This window comes from Varanus komodoensis, unplaced genomic scaffold (genome assembly GCF_004798865.1).
Source record: "Varanus komodoensis strain SLA01 unplaced genomic scaffold, ASM479886v1 scaffold3, whole genome shotgun sequence".
NCBI classification, from domain to species: Eukaryota; Metazoa; Chordata; class Lepidosauria; order Squamata; family Varanidae; genus Varanus; species Varanus komodoensis.
The window spans coordinates 17,156,155-17,175,027 of record NW_025335761.1 but is presented as its reverse complement, the minus strand read 5'-3'; the positions used below and the strand labels follow the sequence as shown (position 1 = coordinate 17,175,027).

General features: G+C 40.0%; 1 protein-coding gene across 6 annotated transcripts in view; it reads right to left on the bottom strand.

Annotated features, from left to right (window-relative positions):
- The window catches only part of SIPA1L1 (signal induced proliferation associated 1 like 1), a 174,481-nt gene that overhangs the window by 13,609 nt on the left and 141,999 nt on the right, over positions 1 to 18,873 (bottom strand). For all 6 annotated transcript variants that reach the window (XM_044435575.1, XM_044435576.1, XM_044435574.1 and 3 more), the window contains 4 exons: positions 12,523 to 12,641; positions 9,073 to 9,191; positions 7,071 to 7,516; positions 1,346 to 1,582 (listed from right to left, as the gene is read on the bottom strand). In XM_044435575.1, coding sequence (XP_044291510.1) covers positions 1,346 to 1,582; positions 7,071 to 7,516; positions 9,073 to 9,191; positions 12,523 to 12,641 — 921 coding nt within the window. The remainder of the gene's footprint in view (positions 1 to 1,345; positions 1,583 to 7,070; positions 7,517 to 9,072; positions 9,192 to 12,522; positions 12,642 to 18,873) is intronic.

Below are 18,873 nucleotides of genomic sequence, written 5' to 3'. Positions count from 1 at the left end.
TTATTTATTAAAACATTTCTATGCCGCCCCATTCGCCAAAGCCTCGGGGCGGCTCACAACATAAAATAAAATACAAAAATAACAATATAAAAATAACAATATAAAATAAATAACAATATAAAAGAAGTCACCCTGGTCTTGCCTTGCTCTTGCCTGTCCCTACAACCCAGTCATCATTCTGGACCTCTGCTTTCTTGAAGACACAGCCTTGACATAGTAGCTGCATTACACCCCTTTTTTGGCAAATCTGCACCCCAGTTTGCCCCCGTTTCTCTTGCTATTTCTTTAAGGCTTGCTCTGTGACTACCTTTTTGCCTCAATGTCATTTCATGTAGATAAGTGCCCATCCTAGCTTTTTGGCAATGATCCTAGCCTTAAATATCAGTATGCCATCCCTCACCTAAGACTGACTATCTACAATAAGTAAAAGATTAATCAGTAAATCCTTTTCAAATAATGGTATGAAAATAGCTGCCCTGAACATCTCTGGAAGCCCTTATTTGCAAAATAATGAAGTTGTAATCTATTTTGCCCGGCTGTCCCCTGGCACTCAGTTGAAGGGTTAATGGCACTGTGGAGAAAGTTATTCTTTTAGAGGTGCATACAATTGCATGCAGCAGTTCTAGTAAGTAGCGTGCCTAGCAACTTGCAGACTTTCTCCCTGGAGCTCTCATTAGTCTTGCAATTTGGAGAAGATGAGGACTAGCACAACTCTTTACAACAATTCCTTATCTTCTTTAAAACTTAGCCTAAACAGAACAAGAACAGGCTGTTCCCCATGCTCTCTGCACAGGGACAGGGTGATTAGTGGCAACCCCCAGCTCATGGCTGACTAGTAAATCAAGTCAACACGTTTCAATTCCTAAGGAACAATTTCTTAAAGTTCATGTAGCTTCATTTTTGTCTCTATTACAAAAAGTCAGTTCTTCTAAACAAAGCTATTCCTAAAATCTTATCTTTTGAAGCTTGTGCTATACATTTAAAAACTGTTATGGGGAAAAAACCCTCAAACGCCACCAGTCAGAGCTTTAAATATTTTTTGTTGATTCAATAGTCTTGATACAGAGAAAAATAAGTGAAGACAGGTAACAAAACTTAATTCATTCAATTAATCATTTTAAACATTTTAATTTAGTAGACAACAGCAATCCTTAACACACTTTAGTAGACAACATCAATTCCTACATATTTCTTGAGGTTTTTTGCTCTATAAGGCCTTTAATGGGCTTAAATAACCAATTCACTTAAACTCCTGAAGAGTTTTCCATCAAAGAAATGCCTACTATGGATTTGAGAGGTATGCTGAAAAACAACACCCACCAAAACAGAATAAAAAAGTTCTTACTTTCTTGAATCCATAAACCCCACTGAGTTTATTGTGCCTTCAGGTTTTTTCCATCCAATCAGGTACTTGCTAGTGGCACCCTGACGTGGGTAGAAAGTCCGAGGGCCAGAGGAGGAGGAAGAGGAAGAGAAAGAAGGTGCCAGCTGTGGGGAAGTGGCTGAATGAAGCTCCTCTTTAGGTGAACTTCTGGCACTGGTGAAGACAACAGGGCTGGTAGAGTGTCGGGACCCCATGGTACTGGGAGAGAAGCATAGCAAAGACTTAAAATATACATGCTTACATTGAGTGCAATTCATTTCAAAGCTACATTTGTCATGCAGAACCCACATCATGATTGAGTGCAATTTAACCTAAGGAGCTGTTTTTACAACTGCAAATAAAAGTGTTCATCAAATTAAAAGAGAGATAGAGAAAAATTAACTAACTTTAGATATCAGCAGAATCATTCGCCCTAATTCATGCTTAGCAGCTACCTTAATAAGAGTGAGAAATTACTGTGCAGACTAATTTATACATTGTTTGCACTCACATCAAAGCTCCTGCAGCAACACTATGACTGAGAAGGATTTGATGTGCATTCATCTGTAAGATTAACTCAATATACTGGGTCCTTTCCAAATTCTTGTAGCACCATTTACCATTTAAGAAGCCAGGCCCTTTAGATGCAACATATTTGCATATGGAAGTGACTTGAGGAAGTACTTCTTGAGTGAAAATTGTAACTTGGCAAACTGCCCTAAGAAATTACTCATTGGGATTTTTATTGTGCTGTTGTCCTGGATGCCCAGCTTTCTGTGGATAGTTACTCCAAGTCCAGACAAGACAAGTCCAGGCCAGCAACAGAAAAACACCCACAGAATATTCCTATCCAAGCTCTGCAGCAGCCACCAGAGGTTTTGAATGCCCCCTGCATGTGAAGATTCAGGAGGGAGCAACTCAACAGCAGGCCTTTTTGGGAGCAGACCCTGTGTTCCAGTACAGGTTCTGCAGAAAGGTCCATCTGAGACCTTTGTCTTTTAAGCACCAAACAATCCCCTTTTCAGACCTTTTGATCCTTTCTCACTCTCTAATATTATAGAAACGTAGAAACAAAGCAAGTCAGAAGGGGTCTGCAGGGCCATCTAGTCTGATCCCCAGCTCCAGCCGGCTCTGCTCATATAATCCCCAACATTATGGTGTGCTTTAAATAGCTGTTGTTGTTAAACTTCTGCTTTTCTTTTTTCTTGTTTCTAATCTCTGCTGCCTTTAATTGACCATCTATCGTGTGGTTTCTGGTTTTTTAACATAAATTTGGGAATTTATCTTTGTTTTCATGTTATGCTGCCTTGTGTGAGATTTTAGTTACTGGACAACCAATTCACTCTACAAATTATTAATACATAAATAAATAACTAGTCAGGGCTAGAATTAAGAAGGCAAAGACCAACATTTCTTACCCATCATAACCCATCAGGGTTGTAATGGCAGGATGATATTCACGGTTTATTAATTACTTTTATATAGTAGTTCCACTTTAATTTCACATCTCTTTAATATCTCAGTTCTGTAAGTGGGTTCATCCAATCCGTATATTGCTGCCCGGGTGTGCTTCACTTAAATGCTATTTGTAGTAATGCTTCAAATGTTTATTATGTACTCCTATACACATCTGTTCAGTGGAAATTACTCTAGGTAGTGATGCATGGCAGGGATGAGGAAAGTTCACTCTGCACTCCTAATCTCGTCCACAGCAGTTCCTCATATTGCCTGCTTGGATTCTGCAATTCACGCACAATGTACTGATGGCATAAATTCAGCAATACAATCATTGTTGGAGGAAGCAATCCTATGCTCCCCAGACAGTATCTAAGGGACCACAGAATAGATCAGACTCTCAGCTCTGATGTTACAGAGAGCCCTCTTCTTGGAGCTGGACAGTGGGGTTTCTACCCCTTCTCCCCTAGCTGCTAGTATGGAAAGAACCACACTGGGTAATCTCTGAGGTTAGGGTAGCTGCCTTTGAGGGAAGGAAAGTGTGTGTTTTGGTGGGCAGGAAGAAAACTGAGGAGGCCAAGTGTCCTAAAGGTGATCCAGCAAGCCTCTTACTGTGGAAACTTATGAGCATCACAGTAGCACTGCCATGTAGCTGCCACTGAAATCCAAACAGGTGGTTTATCATCAGGAGTGAAGAGCTGTTCTTCAAACAGCTGTTATTCTGGCTATAATCAGTTATGACAGTGGTTCTAGCTAACTTATAGGCAAGAGTTTTTCATTTCAGATATTTTTTAAAAAATACTGGTCATCACAAATGGAGTCTATTAAGCTCCCAAAATGCAATGGAAGAGAATATGTAACTGGCATATTCCTATGAATTGTGCAAAATTAAAAAGCACTGAACACTGCATCACTGTGCAAATCTTCAAGTCAGCTTCGCAAGACAATAAAGTTGACAGATATAGATACAGATATAAATAGATATAGAAGTCAAGCATACATAATAAGAAGTACTCTGTATGAATGGCAGGTCTGTACAAGCAGTTCTAATATCCATAAATAAATGACAAGCTAATTCACTTGTAGAGGTATTTAATTATGTTTTGGGGAAAAAGTCAATATATTAAAGGATTGGCTATTCACGTTGTTAAGCATCTGACACATGGTGATGCATTTATCCTGGGAAGAGACAGCTTTCTAACAGAACATGCCAGTCTAAGCATTTAACTGGTTGGAACATCTTACAACATCAGTACAAGTTCTTCTAATAGATCATATTCCTTTCCAAACAAAGTATTATAAGAGGCAGGGGTCAACATTAATCTAGCACAACAGGGATGGGGGAACTGTGCCCCTCTAGATGTTGCTAGGCAGCAGCCCCCACCTCCCTCACCACTGACCCACATTCCAACATTCCCCAGCCCCAATCTAGCAGGAGTCATTGTAAAATCAACATGTACTAAGGTTATGGGATCATACTCATGGCCCCTGCCTTTTGCTAAGCTCTGTACATTGATTATAGAGATACATGCATGCACAGACTCCATCTAACCTCCAAGAATGTGCCAGGTTGTTAAGTCTATATGGGTGGACTATGGCAATCTCACAGCCTACAGATCCACCAATACCACTGCATCTTCTAAGAAAACAAGTCAGTGATATCTGTATGGGTGGAAGGGCCTGCTTTGACAGAATAATCTGGAGGAATGCGGCTCAAGCTAGATTATGCTGATGGCACTGTCTGCTGCTATTATAACAGACACAGCCTAGAAACCCTGATAAGAAACGCATTTCCTGGAAAGCTATCCAGAGAGATGATGGATCGCATGGCATAGACTCAGTCCTCATTGCTCCCCTATACCCCTCAGATGAACCTGCAAGAGTTATGGGAAATGTGGGTAGGCCGGATCTCTGCCATCCAGTGAACAAGGGGCCTGGATTCCTCCTTCAGTTCTAAACTATTCAAGGAAAAAAATGTGCATCCACAAAGTTAATTCAGAATAACTTAGAATCAGACACTAAAGAAGGGGCTCATTCATTATTATGACATACAGTAAACGAAAGTACTCATTGCTCAGTACTGATGTCCTGCTAACAACAACATGCAACAGTCCAATTTCCTGCACCTCTACTTTCTGCAACTGTGATCAGTCTTTGCCACAACAAAACCTTTTCCACAACAGCTGCTTCAATAAATGGTAGGGAAATACAGATTCTTAAAAATAGAAAATGCTTGCAAAGTGCAGGAAATACAGAAGCTGCCATTTAACTGTGTGCCTGAAATCTTGAATGATAATATATACTGCCTTTCAGTGCCTCTCCCTTTGCATATTTTGTTGTATTACAGCCTGGACCTGAAACACAATGGACTCTGTTACCACTTGATTTACACAAAATAGTCAACAAAGGGCAAGGACGGAGATTGCTGTGAGTGCACGTGACACCAAGGTGCCATTCACGGAAACCAACTTCTCTACCTGTCGCTGCTGCTACCAGTGGTGGCAGCAGATGTGTGGGACTCAAATCCTGGGACTGCACTTGCAAGCACTGGAAGTGCTCGCCAGCAACTCTGATTCTGGGCCACTGCAAGGTGGACCGAAGTCCAGGCAGCAGAGCCCAGGGAATCCAACAGATTGCCACCTCCAAACAGATTCCTTGCACATCTGTAGTGGGGACTGTGGATCCCCACTACAGATGTGCCACAGACAGCCACTTTCAAGTCTTGTCAGAGCTCTTCAGTTGGACTGAGGTCTGACTTTTGATTGGGACAGGTTCTTGTTTTTAAACTATTCCAGTATTACTTTGGCTGTATATTTTGGGTCACTGCTCTGCTGTCTATAAAGGGTCAGTAGGTTTCCACCCCAGTTCTAGGTCCCTTGCAGGCTTAAGCAGGTTTTCCTTTAGAATTACTGTGCACTTGACTCCAATTATCTTGTCTTCTGCTGAGCAAAAGAGAAGTCATGCCCAATGACTTTCATGAACAGTGTTGTTCTGAAGTTCAGATTTAACTGAAAAATTAGGAGCAATTTACAAAAGAATACAATGCTATTACAAAATAGTAGTATTTTGGCTATAGTCATTCAAAAGGAACCAGAAAAGTAAACATCTGTTTAACTCAAATACTCTATTGACAGAAATACCACTATTTGAAAATACAGCAAAAAAAAAAACTATTGTAAAAAGCTACTACGGAAGCAAGCTATGGTCATATGTTGAATCCAAAGGCTTTTGAGTTAGAACAAGTTACTGCCAATTTCTTAAAGTGGAATTACCGAATGTTATACAGTAATACAGGCACATGCATTTGCATGAATGTTTCAGAACCAGTTTAAACCCAATGTTACATCACAAAGCCCATTTTTAGTACCCATAAATGCAATCCTTTTGTTTTGCTCATGCGATATGTTTAGTCCTGAGCATGGGCTAAAATGTTTTTCTGAACAAACCAAAAGCAGCTAAAACAGCTAAAATCCAGATTCCAAAATCCACCTCCATAATTTCCATGGGACAAACAAGAATCATCATGGACATCTCTTTACAAAAACAATAATGTACACAGACACAGCACTACACTTGTAACAGAAGCTATGAAAGAAGATGTCTAAAAAGGCCAGACCATTCCAGGTTTACAAACAAAGGTGGGGGGGTGAATCATTATGACATGCAGCTAACTACCGTGGATAGCAGCTGTGTAGTCAAGCCCGAAGTCCTTGTAGTAAAATTCAAATTCAGTTTAAAAACCACTCAAGTATTCTGACAATTTCATTCATCTAGCCCAAACACAGGCTGCGATGCAACAACTCTCCACAGTACTAACCAGGGCAGTGTGTGTGTGTGTGTGTTGGGGAGGGGGTGGGGAGTAGCAAGGACAGAAACCGGGGCTTGGGGAATAAAGGGAACAGGCTACCCTGTGACTTGCTCCCAATCCCTTAGGCTACTTGTACGGTTAAAAGATCGTGTTCATACTTGTCTTACACATGATGCTGGGTGTGCCCTGCAACTTACTGACATTGTTGTCACACTCTGGTCCAGATACTCATGTGTTCTTAGAGCTCTTGCAGTAGAAGGAACAGGTCCTATCCACAAAAAAGATCAAACTTCTTTTTCCAGTTTTGAACTCCCTGTAAAACATCTTTTTTCAAGATGCTGGGCTGCCAATAAATATGGGTGTGTATTTTCCATAACACCCACTCTTCAGATCTGCTAGAATCTTCAAGGAAGACACATAAAGAATAATTTTAAAGGAATTTACCTTGCATGGGAAATAGTGTCACTAAGGCTAAAAGCACTGTTCTCTCTCGTTAGAGGGTTGGAGGCTGGTTGATTTTTACTATGAATGTCCAAGCTCAGTGAAGATTCTGTCTTTCTGTCCATGATGTGGCCCTCTTTTTCTAACGTCCGGTCTACAATGGAGACCACTTCACTGGAACTGTGCCATAGCGGTGGTACTTTCTCCTTTACTAGTCCTGATCGAGGAGATGTTGCTGAGTTGCCCAGGGATGCTGTGCTGCCATGGCTGGGACCATAGGAGGTGGTATCAATGCCGCTGTCAGCAGAAGTGCCTTGAAGGTAGTTGTAGCTATTCAGTTCTGACTCTGTCCTGTCTCCGCTGTCGTACCATTTCTCCTCACTGTGGACACTGGAAGCATTGCTGGACAGTGTGTTACTGCTTGAATGGCTGGAGTAGTGGCTATCAGACTACCAAGAATGAAGAAGAAAAGACTATGAATAAAATATAACAGGAGCAGCTACATATTAACAATAAGCAAAAGTGAATTCACTTCACCATTTATACAATTGACTAAGACAGGATACACACAGACTCGGTTCAAAGCTTATGACACAAACTTAATTCATGAGACTAATTTCATGGACCACGTTATACATGATACTAATTTCCACCCTAATCTTCATCAATCAATTTTTAAATGCAGGTTAAGCTACTATACATTGGTCATCCAAATATACTTCTGTAAATATGTAGAGTATGGCAGGAGCATGAAATGGGTCCACAGCTAAATACAATGAAATGCAAGGATATGAAGTACGGATGCAGACATTTCAGATGTCTGGAGAACACACACATTTCCTATATTTCATGAGTGTTTGTATAATGTGAAGTAAACTTTTGTTCCTTTCCTCATGGTATGATGCACAAAATCAGAGCTAAAAGATCTGCTCTGGATGCTACAAATTAATATAGAGGACAGAAAAAACTAATTCTACTTCCTATCTCCCTGTACCTTGAAACTATACTAACTCTAAAGCAAGCTTTTCTTCCATTCAATAGGGGAATTCTTCCACATAGGAGAGCTACTGGGCTCCTGTCTAATGCCTGTCAGTTGGCTTGCAACAGCAAACTATATCCTAGTCAGCACCGTAAGAATGGTAGTTGCATACCAGTGAAAGCAAAGTAGTTAACCTGACAGTAACGTAGTATATAAGAATCTGTACAAAGGAACATTTATGAAACATGCAATGCATACAATATTTAAGTATGTAATATATACCAAAGAACAGCTATGTAAAAATATGATAGGTAGTATTAAAAGGAAAAAGTATAGCATTATAAGGAAAAAGCAAAGATTTCCTGCATTTGGAGGTATTTCCACTTCTTAGGCTAGCTCCTTCTCCTTCTGGCATCTGGCAGTACCCCCTTATCTGTACGTTGTTAGTAGGATCACTTCTCTGCACTTTCTAGAATGTGGCCTAGCTTGTCAATTCTACACAGACACCATAAAGGGTTAGGACTTAGCCTATATAACCAGAAATATTCAAAAGAAGAATTTAATTGCCAAGGAAGGGGGGATGATAACCAATGGCCAGACTATAAATAGAGATCTGAAGGTGCAAGTGAGAACTAATTACATCAGACTGTTCAACTTTACTCTGTAAAAAAGTGTTAGTGTATCATGAAAATCTTGCATGTGGCGTCCAGAACTAACAAAAGGGATTTCAACAGGAAACTTATTTCTGGTATAATCAATGACCCCACAAATCCTTAGCCTATCACACTCTACCTGGGAAAAAAGTCCTGCCTCTGAGTTGGCAGAAAAATGTTTCTATTAATAAAATGCTATGCTAAAGTTACATTTAGCCTGAAAATTCTGAGGTCAGTTCTGCAGCCACCTCCTCCATAAGCTAACAAGGAGGAATAGTTTGGGGAAAGGAGAGGCTTTTAAAGGAGATCTTACCTTTGAAGAACTGCTGAAAGAGCAAAGCACTGTAAGTAACAATCTTGAAAGTGAACTTACGTGGCCCTGCTTATTTGGAGACAAGTGAACTACCGGATCCTGCCTCATCAGTCTTCCAGTGGGACTCTCTCTGAAGGATGGCAGCACCTTTGACACAGCAGGGAGGTGGCACGTCGGCTCTGCAATACAGCATGCAACACAGCATCTTCCATTAAGGGAGCTCACGTTATTTTACTGTTTGGTTAAAAAAAGGTTGAGAAACTGCTGAAAGTCTGCCAAGATCCAAGAGCAGAATAAAATGTCCTTCGCTAATGCTGATGACCTGATTCTACTTGTTTAATGTTGAAGCACCCTAATTATTTTTAACTATGTAGAGTTGCACCTAACTGCTGTCCTTGCACTGACAGAAGGTCCTTTGATCCAGTGGAGACTTCCATTAGTAGTATGGGAAGGGAAAGGATTTTAGGCAATTCCCCCCTGCCCACCCATATGACCTCCCATGCTACTCCCCCCCCCCACCAAGATTTTGTGGGAGGAAGAAAGGGAATTGCCCAAAAACGGTTTCCCTATCCCTTTTAACTGACAGAACTCTTTGCTGGATAAAAGAGCGTTCCATCCACATCAGGACACCCCTGAATAAAATCCATCATAAGAACTGACAATGTAAGCATGTGTGCATATGTATAATACTTTTATCTGCCTTAAAAGCAGGAAACTACACAAAGAGAGACTGACAAGTAGCATTGTACTCAGCTCTCTTCACACCATACCCCAACGTTTTCTCCACTTTTTCCATTTTCTCCAACTTAATGGGGCCATTTTATTTTCCACAGCAGAATGATTCGGCAGCTATATTAAGTGCCAACATCAACACACAACAGAGATCTGCAAAAGTAATTCTGAAAAGGATTAACTTTACACATGTTGTTACCATCTCAACTGTATAAAAGCACATGTGATTAAAGTATTCTGCCAAAATGGTAACTAGAGATGAGTATAATCACAGGTTTTTCCTGTTAAGCAGATATGGGGGATGGGGACTAACCAGATGGCTTTAATAATAATACACAGCTCACTGAGCCTCTGAAATTACTAGAACAAAAGTTTATCTTTTGAATCTGAGAATCATATTTCATTTCCCAAACTCCAGAGGCATTCACTATATACTTCAATCTGTCTCAAAGCCTACCTTACTGACACAATAGGAGTCTACTGTGAGCACCTTCATTTTTTGGCTATGTCTTAGCCAAAATAAGTCTTTATATTTGGCTAAACCAGGAGAATGGTTGTCCCCATCCTGTACCCATCCAATCCACATCAGGACACCACTTTCAAGCTAGCCCCATAGAGAAGCATCATAGATAGCCAATGTGTAATAGTGGTTAGTGTACTGAGCTGAGACCTGGAAGATGTGTGTTCTATCTCCACTTGGTTGTGAAGTTCACTGGGTGACTTTGGGCCAGCCTTGTATTTTCAGCATGACTACCTCACAGAGTTGTTGTGAAAATAAAATAGAAAAGGACTAAGTAAGCCACCTTAAAATGCTTGAAAGAGGAAAAAGGTGAAATGTACTAAAAATAACAACAATCAGAGTGGATAAAAATCAAGGATTTTTTTTAAAAAAATGATTTTAAATTTAAATTGGATTTTTAAATACAATGCTTTTTGAGGAAGACTATACCTAAAGATAGTTTTCTGTTTAAGAAAACTTCGGATTATAGTCCAAAGGTTATTCATCATTAAATAAGGATTAATTTTTAATTCTGTACCATGGGGCTGTACATTCATGCAATGTTTACATTTTTTGGTAAATGAATTCCACTAAACCATTCACAACGTCATGCTTTTTCAGAGGTTTCTATAAGATTATTGGGCAATTTTTCAATCTAGAAGATATTATCACTCATGCTTGGTTTTACAGTTCTCAAAACTGTGAATTTGTGTCTGTGGAAACTGCATGCCTCTTTTTCACAGCAAAAATATTATAAAAAACATACAGAGTTGAGAAAGAGACCTTAATTCCATTGTTGCTTTCCAAATCTATGTACACAGAAGCAACCCCTTGCTTCTTAAGTGCTAAGTTTTTAAAAATTCAGTGCATAGAAGAAAATTGTTGGGAGTGGAATAGATCTGCTCAAGAAGCTAAGTGTGAGGAGGGAGGGACAAGCAGTAAAAATGAAAGAAAAAACTTTTCAGCACAATACTCAAAAAGTCTTTGGATCTCTTTGTGTATAGCCTGCGGTTTATCATCTTGATCTTTCCCTGGAGGAGAAAATCTATAATGGCAGTTTGGGAATATTTTAATGAAGTTCCTCTACCTTTGGGTAAGGTAAGCATGCATGCAAATTATGTAGAAAACTATGATTTAAACCTAATCTTACTGAGTAGTGATTTAAATCATGATTTAACTTGATTGGATTTAAGTCAAATCTACCCTGATAATAGTGGAATAACTTTTATTCAGGTTATTTGGTCTTCCAAGTAATTAGACAACCCTGTAGAACCTAAATGTGATCTGTTCCAACTCCTGGTTTGGAAACCCGGCTGCTTTTATCTCAGAATTCCCTTTGTGTTACTACAGGTATATCTTCAGCAACTATTCTTCTTTGTGTCTGCTCCCACAGCACTGTAGAGGTTGTTACATAAGCAGTGACCTGAAACCTGACAATGCAACAGACCTTCAAAACTGAACAGATACTGACCTAGATGCAGCATGCTGGGTAGACGGCCTGCCAGGAAGCCATTCTCTTAACTCTGGCATCCTAGACTAAAGCCAGCTGCACTGCATGCGCGGTACCACTGAGATGAAACCATGCCTAAAATCCCTATCAATGTCCACCAATGGATCATGGCTTCAATGCACAGAAGCCACAAAGGAAGAGGGGAGGTCTATGCATTGAAGCTCCAAATCAAGGTTTAACAATATCAATCCACTGGATGCTGAGAATGTGCATTGTAAAGGGTGGTTTTTTCAGTTAATAACCTAATGACAAAGTACAACAGAAAACATATGCACCAGTGGAAAATAAATTTCCATCCAACTACATATTCATTGCACTTATATTTTATTTGTACATTAAAAATCTGTACATTAAAAAACACACTGAACTATTTGAAAGGGAGCATCACAAAGCGAACTAAAGATAAAGTGAAAATTAAGTTAAAACTAATGCAGTACTGGAAGGAGAGGAGGACAAGCAAACAGCAAAGCCAACTAATGGGTGTCCCTAAACAATCACTTCTCAAAAAGGTGCTCCAGGGACTGGCCTATTATATCATATCTATTCTCCAGAGAACATTATTTCTACAGATTGTATTTACAGGTCTCAAGGACACAAACTGCAGAGTACAATATACCCAATCTGTAGTATTCATTCCGATTAACAAAAGGCAACATCCAACAACAAAGACTTGCTTTGTATAAGAAGCTATACTCACTGTGGAGGACTGAGTTGCCAAAGACACCTTGTGTTGAACACTATTTAATTTCTGCAGAAAATGATTACTTACCCATCTGGTCAACAATGCTATCCTCACTTCTCTGCCAACTGGGCGTGGATTTACCACTACCACTAGTATCCGTATTCTGTCTGTCAATGGAAGCAGGGGATCTTCGAGTCATTCCAAACCTGTGTAAAAGAATTCCACTATTCTTAATTTCTGTATAACAGGGCTATATGCCCTCCCCGTGTGCTCTTGCCCCTGCATGCTAGAAACTGGGAGTACCATTAGATAGACAGACAGACAGACAGACAGACAGACAGACAGATGGTGCTTCTTCCTGTGGAGACTCAAAAGTGCCACATCTACCTTGCTTTTGAGCTAAACATGGGCTGAGGTTCTGTTGTGGTTTGCTAACTGTGACAAATGAGCAGTTTTTCTGTAGCAGGAGTGTACACCCCAAGTGAGACCAGAGGTTGGAAATGGGACCCTGGACTGGCTGATATTGCCCAACCCTGCTGTACATGGAAACTGCTATTCAAACCAAACATTTCTTTACATGAAGAAGCTGCATGCAATGCATGTCCTTTACAAAAGGCAAAGCAAGAAACCAGAAAACATTTTTTTTTTAAATTGTGGCAGTCGCTCTTCTTTTTTAGGATTATAATTCAACTGAAACATTTGTAACATGAAGACTATTCTATCACCTGATAAATATAGACAATATTCATGATTATACTAGTAACCAACTCTGCATGAAACATGATCCAGTGCTCATTTTTCCTCAGATAAGACAGACCATTAAAGATGGACTTGACCCTTAGGAACAAACATTCCTTCCACTTCTACTAGCACTCCCTCTAAAGGACAGTGTCCGCAGCTTGGGGGTACTTCTTGACCCAGAACTGTCACTGGAGTTCCAGGTGGCGGCGGTGGCAAGGAGTGCTTTCCTACAACTTCGACTGATCCATCAGCTGTGTCCTTACCTGGATGAGCACTCCCTAGCAACAGTGACACATGCTCTGGTAACTTCCCGCTTGGATTACTGTGACATGCTCTATGTGGGGCTGCCCTTGAAAACAGTCCAGATACTTCAGCTGGTACAGAACAGAGCTGACAGGCTGCTGACAGGGACCGGCCGTTACTCTCACATAACGCCGGTCCTCTATCAGCTCCACTGACTCTCAGTGGCCCAAGTCCAGGCCCAATTCAAGGTGCTGGTTTTAACCTATAAAGCCCTGAACGGCTTGGGACCAGGATACCTGAAGGAGTACCTCTTCCCTTACATGCCCTCATGCCCCTTAAGATCTGCGGGAGAGGCTTTGCTCCGGGAGCCCTCTTTAAAGGAGATAAAAAGAACAACTACCTGGAGCAGGGCCTTCTCTGTGGTGGCACCCAGGTTATGGAATGTGCTCCCTGGAGAGGTGCGCCTGGTGCCGAGTCTATATTCTTTTCGGCACCAGGTTAAAACCTTTTTATTTAATGGCTATTTTAAAAATTAATTTTATTGTTAAGTTGCTTTTTTGTTTTTGTTTTTATATAATTTTACTGTACTTGTTAGTGTTTTATTGTTTTAGTTCTACGTTATAAGCTGTCCCAAGATGCCAAGGCATGTGGTGATGGCATATTTTATTTATAAAAATAAATAACTCAAAAGGACCCCAGAGCCAATACCAACAACAGAAGAAGGATCTTCAATCATATTTTAAGACCTCTGAGCAAAACAAGGCCAAGGTAATACCAAGACACCTCCTCATAAATTAACTGAAAGTCTGGTTGGTAGATCCAACAAACATGAAAATGCTAGCTACATGGATCTGTATCCCTCCTTAGCAAGCTCTTCTATTGCTGGGAAATCAGTTATTTACATAAGAGTGGTGAGCTGCACTAACTACTGCCACAGGAGGAAAATGGCATGTATAAATATCCTATCCTGCCTGGTAACTTGACTTTTTGGGGGCTTGGGAAGAAGTACTATATAAGGTAGCTCAATCTCTCATCTGGGTGGAAGTGGGGAAGCATGAGTCCAAGGTTCAACCTTCTAAAATATATCCAACAATAATAAAAAGACTCAGACAAACATGATTTTAGAAGTAAAATAGCCCTATCAAATATAATGAGTAATAAAAGATGGCTCACTCACTTTTTGTTAATTTCAAACAGCTTTTGTGGCACACATTTGATCATCAGCAGCCTCAATTACTGAAACACTTTGACTCACACAATCACTGAACTAAGTTATGCCAGAGTGGGCTGTGCGGTGCCCTGCCATTCAATGATATTCAACTTCTGGCAGAGGTTTGCTATAGTTTGTCATGTCATCCAAAGTAAGGTGGTAGGATTTTAACCCTCAAATAACCCTATAACAGATTATGGGTTATTTGAGGTTTATTTAACACTCAAACAAACCCTGCCGCCCAGTTCAGATGCATGAGAAATTATGGCAACTCCCCACCAAGCACTGAACATTCAAAATATAAATAAGTCACAGTGGGGTACTCTGGTGTTTGTGTGAACCCACCCTTTTGCTGTTCATGCTTCACTGTTCTCCTCTCTGCCTTAACTATTACTTAGATTGCCACTTGTATGAAAAAAATGCATTCTCGTTTCCTACATACTAACGATTTTAAAATGGGCACATTTAGTAACCAGCAGATTCCAATCACTTAAACCATTCAGAACTGTTGGCTGCAATCAAGTTTATCATTCATAGCAACAATTATATAATCCCCAGTGGAACACTACTTCAGCACTGATTATTAGCCATGGTTAGAGACAGGATGAGGCTAAGTTGACAGAAACTGAATGAAGAGAAAACTGATAATGTAGTTTGCTCTATCTGGTAATGAATGATAGAAATTGTCATTATTGTTGATATCCCCAGGTTAGTTTGCAGGCTCAGAGCTGTGCTGGATCAGATTCAAAGTGTAGCTACACCTGCATTCTGTTTGTCACTGGGACCAAAAGTTGCCTATGGGAAGCCCACAACAGGACACAACAGTAATAGACTTCTGCTGTTCATCCTCAGCATCCTTTATTCACCCTTTTCCTAAACTAAACAACCACTGGAGACGTGACATTCCACATTGCACAGGAGTTTCCCCTTAATTATTTTGATAGACCTCATCTTCTGCTCTAAAATATCTATTCTAAGGAGCAGTGAACAGAACTGTGCACAGTATTTCAAATGTGATTACACTACAGATTTTTCTAGAGACATTACAGTATTGGTAGCTTCTAAAAAAACCTGGCACTTTTGAGAACAGCTGTAGCCAGGAATTTAATCAACTCCATCTGTTAAGAAGGTTATAGCCTTTTTAGATTCAAAAAGTAACTGCCATCCATGTATGTCTTCACAGCTTTGGAGGTGTACTACTTTGGGGCTACCATTCACAATCAGCATCAATGAAGGGGTGGGGAGCCAACTGCCTTTTGCCTCAAAACTGCCTTCTTATGTCCTACGGCAATCTCAGTGGTCAACCAAGCATGTGAAAAATGCTAAGAGCAAAGGGACCAGATTCAGGGCAACCTTTTTCATCTATGGTATTTGGGGGTGGGATGGGGAGATGACAAGAAGAGGAATGTTTTTTACTGATGTCTATAGGTGAAAATAATAGAACATATCCCTCCATTCAAAAGTCAAATCTGAACCCAGAGAGTTGCTCCTGTTGACACACCTGCCTATGAGCAACATTTATTTCACTGCTAGAATATGCTAATATATTTTAGCCCAACTTCAACTATTTTCACATTTTTCTCATCAGCCATTTAGAAACAATTTTATTCTTTTGTTAAAGCCTATTACAAAAAATATATAGCACTTTCTTCTCTTTGTCATACCTACAGTTCTATGGGACTGGTTACAGTTCCATGGGACTGATGGCTGAACGATGGAAGGCTCCAATCTCAGAGCCCTCCAACCATTCTATGCCCCACCAGGCAGCTGTTGGCAGGGTGAGGAGAACAGCAGAAGTATTTTTAGCCACTCTCTCCTCCATTTGTCCTATTTAATTTAGATAAGCCTCTGTATCCATTTGGCTCCCTCACTTCCCTGGGATTGGGGCTTTTGAATCTGGTGGGATCTCCTCTCATCACCCCACTCATTTTCTCTCTCCATCCCAAGGTTGGAGCTCAGAAGGGAAACTCCAAGCCATCCTCTATTTCAGTTGTATTAATGTTCAAGCCCTCAAAATGGTTCTACTAATTATTGTTCTGTCTTTTTTAATTTTTCACTGTTTACTAAGTACTAAATATTTCATTTCTTGCTTGTTAAGATTTTCTCACTAGTGAATAGTGCAACATTTCAGAAAGTTCCAGGACTCTTCTTTTTAAATTATTTCCTATGACTGCATAATTGGGAAAAGGATTTACAGAAGGAGCTAGAAGACTGACATAAAGTGAGGAAGAACTGTTTAATTCTTTCACTGAGTGAGTTCAGACAACACAACAATCCATTTTAAAGGGTTGAGTATGAATTGAATTATGATTTGTTCTGGAAACCGTGGTTATTGTATGGTCTAAACCCAGCTGCAATAACAAACCATGGTTTGTTGACCATGAACAACCCATGAAAAGAACCCATGGCTTGTTTCAGGTTATTCATGCATAACAAATCATGGTTAGTTAACAAGGCTGGATTCAGATAACACAATAAACAATGTTGCAATAGCAACCCATAAATCAAATATAAGCTATACCCAACCCATACTGAACCTTTTAGTGTGGGTTACTGTGTTGTCTGAACCCAACCATTAGCTGCATTGTTTGTATGACATAGTAACACACTGTGGATAACTAGTCTAGAATATTGCACAAATGTTTACATTGTTTTAGTTGCTTGGTTGGTCTTTCGTAAGTGAGCTCTTACGGCTGCCCAATATGTGTAATCTTTTCTGATCAATTTCCTTGTAAGTTTCAGCTATCAAATGGGACTGGAAAGTACACTAGGTAACATATTTGTAGATTGATAAGGAAAGACTGCCTATGAGCTAATTAATGCACAGTTGCCAGGAATGTTGTCATGTTGTCAGTTAAAGAACAAAAAAATTCACAATTTTTGGTGATTTAAAAAGCAGCAAAAATGGTGCACCAAAAGGGAGGTAAGCTATGTAATCGTTTCAGTTTTCAGTGTTGAACTGACACTTCTTGTATCATCCACAAAATCTCTAGCTGTTGAGATAGTGGCACTTCCTTTTTCAAGCTTCTTTTCAAAACTTCAGGACCCTTATTGCTGCAAGTACTGCAGGTACCTAGCAATAATTCCCAGAAGGCAGCTGAACTGGATGGAGTGAATACAGCCCCACTTGGGCAGCAGCTCTGGGTATTGTCAACACCCTACTTGCTCCCTCCCATTCTGCCACCTGTAAAGGATGCATTTTGTTGTTTAACTATTGTGAGTTTTTGGACCATAACAATATATAAATTTAATGCCTGGGAAGTAAATGGCAGGGAAATGTTGCACCAATTTAAAGGCATGGCAGTAAATGGAGAGGAAATTGGTATACCTGCAGTAATGAAGCAATTACCGTAGCTGTACATATTTAACTTCCATTTACTTCCTAGCCATTACATTTGCAAAAAAGTTTGCATTTTGTTTAAGAACAGTCTGGGAACCATAGTAGTACTCTGAAAAGTAGCTGCAAAGGGGTGAATTAGATTGGGTGAGTGTTGAAGAGATGATGGTAACTGCTAAATGTCAGTCTAACACTTAAAATTGAGAGGGTTACAATGATAAGTGGGAGATATAGTCCTCCATTCCTTTTTGGTGTACTTTATTTTGCTGCTTTCCCCAATTTTTGCTGCTCTGTAATTGACAATTCAGCAAGTAGTCCCTGGCAACTAGCACAAAATGACCAGGCAAGACTACACCTAACAGGCATCCATAAGCACACTTGTCAAAGATTGGCACAATTTTCTAAGCTAAAAAAGGAAACAAACAGATCCCCAACTGTGAATTTTTGAGGCTCCAAATAAACAACAACAGTGGATGAAAATTGGAAATGATTGGAGTAGGGAAGGGCAAACAACATGGATTCCACTGTGAAGAACACTGGGATATTAGAATAGGCTTAAGGGGGAAAGGTGGGGGTGGACAAGCCACGGTAGACTCGATCAACCGCTGGTTTATTTTTTTTTATTTTATTTATTAAAACATTTCTATGCCGCCCCTTGCCAAAGCCTCGTTGATCTCTGTAACTCATTCACAGGCTCACTTAGCGTGATATGTGGATGTGGCTGCTATGTGTCAATATTAAAAGTGCTGTTATACAAAATTCTACCTAGATTGTATATGAGGTCTGTTTTTGTCTGACTGGTTTTAAAATCTGGATTGTTACCCAATTTACAGTGTAGGGATTGCAAGCATAAGGACTTTTTCTCCTAAACAATTTTAAAGGAAGGCTGGAATAAGGAGACTAATGT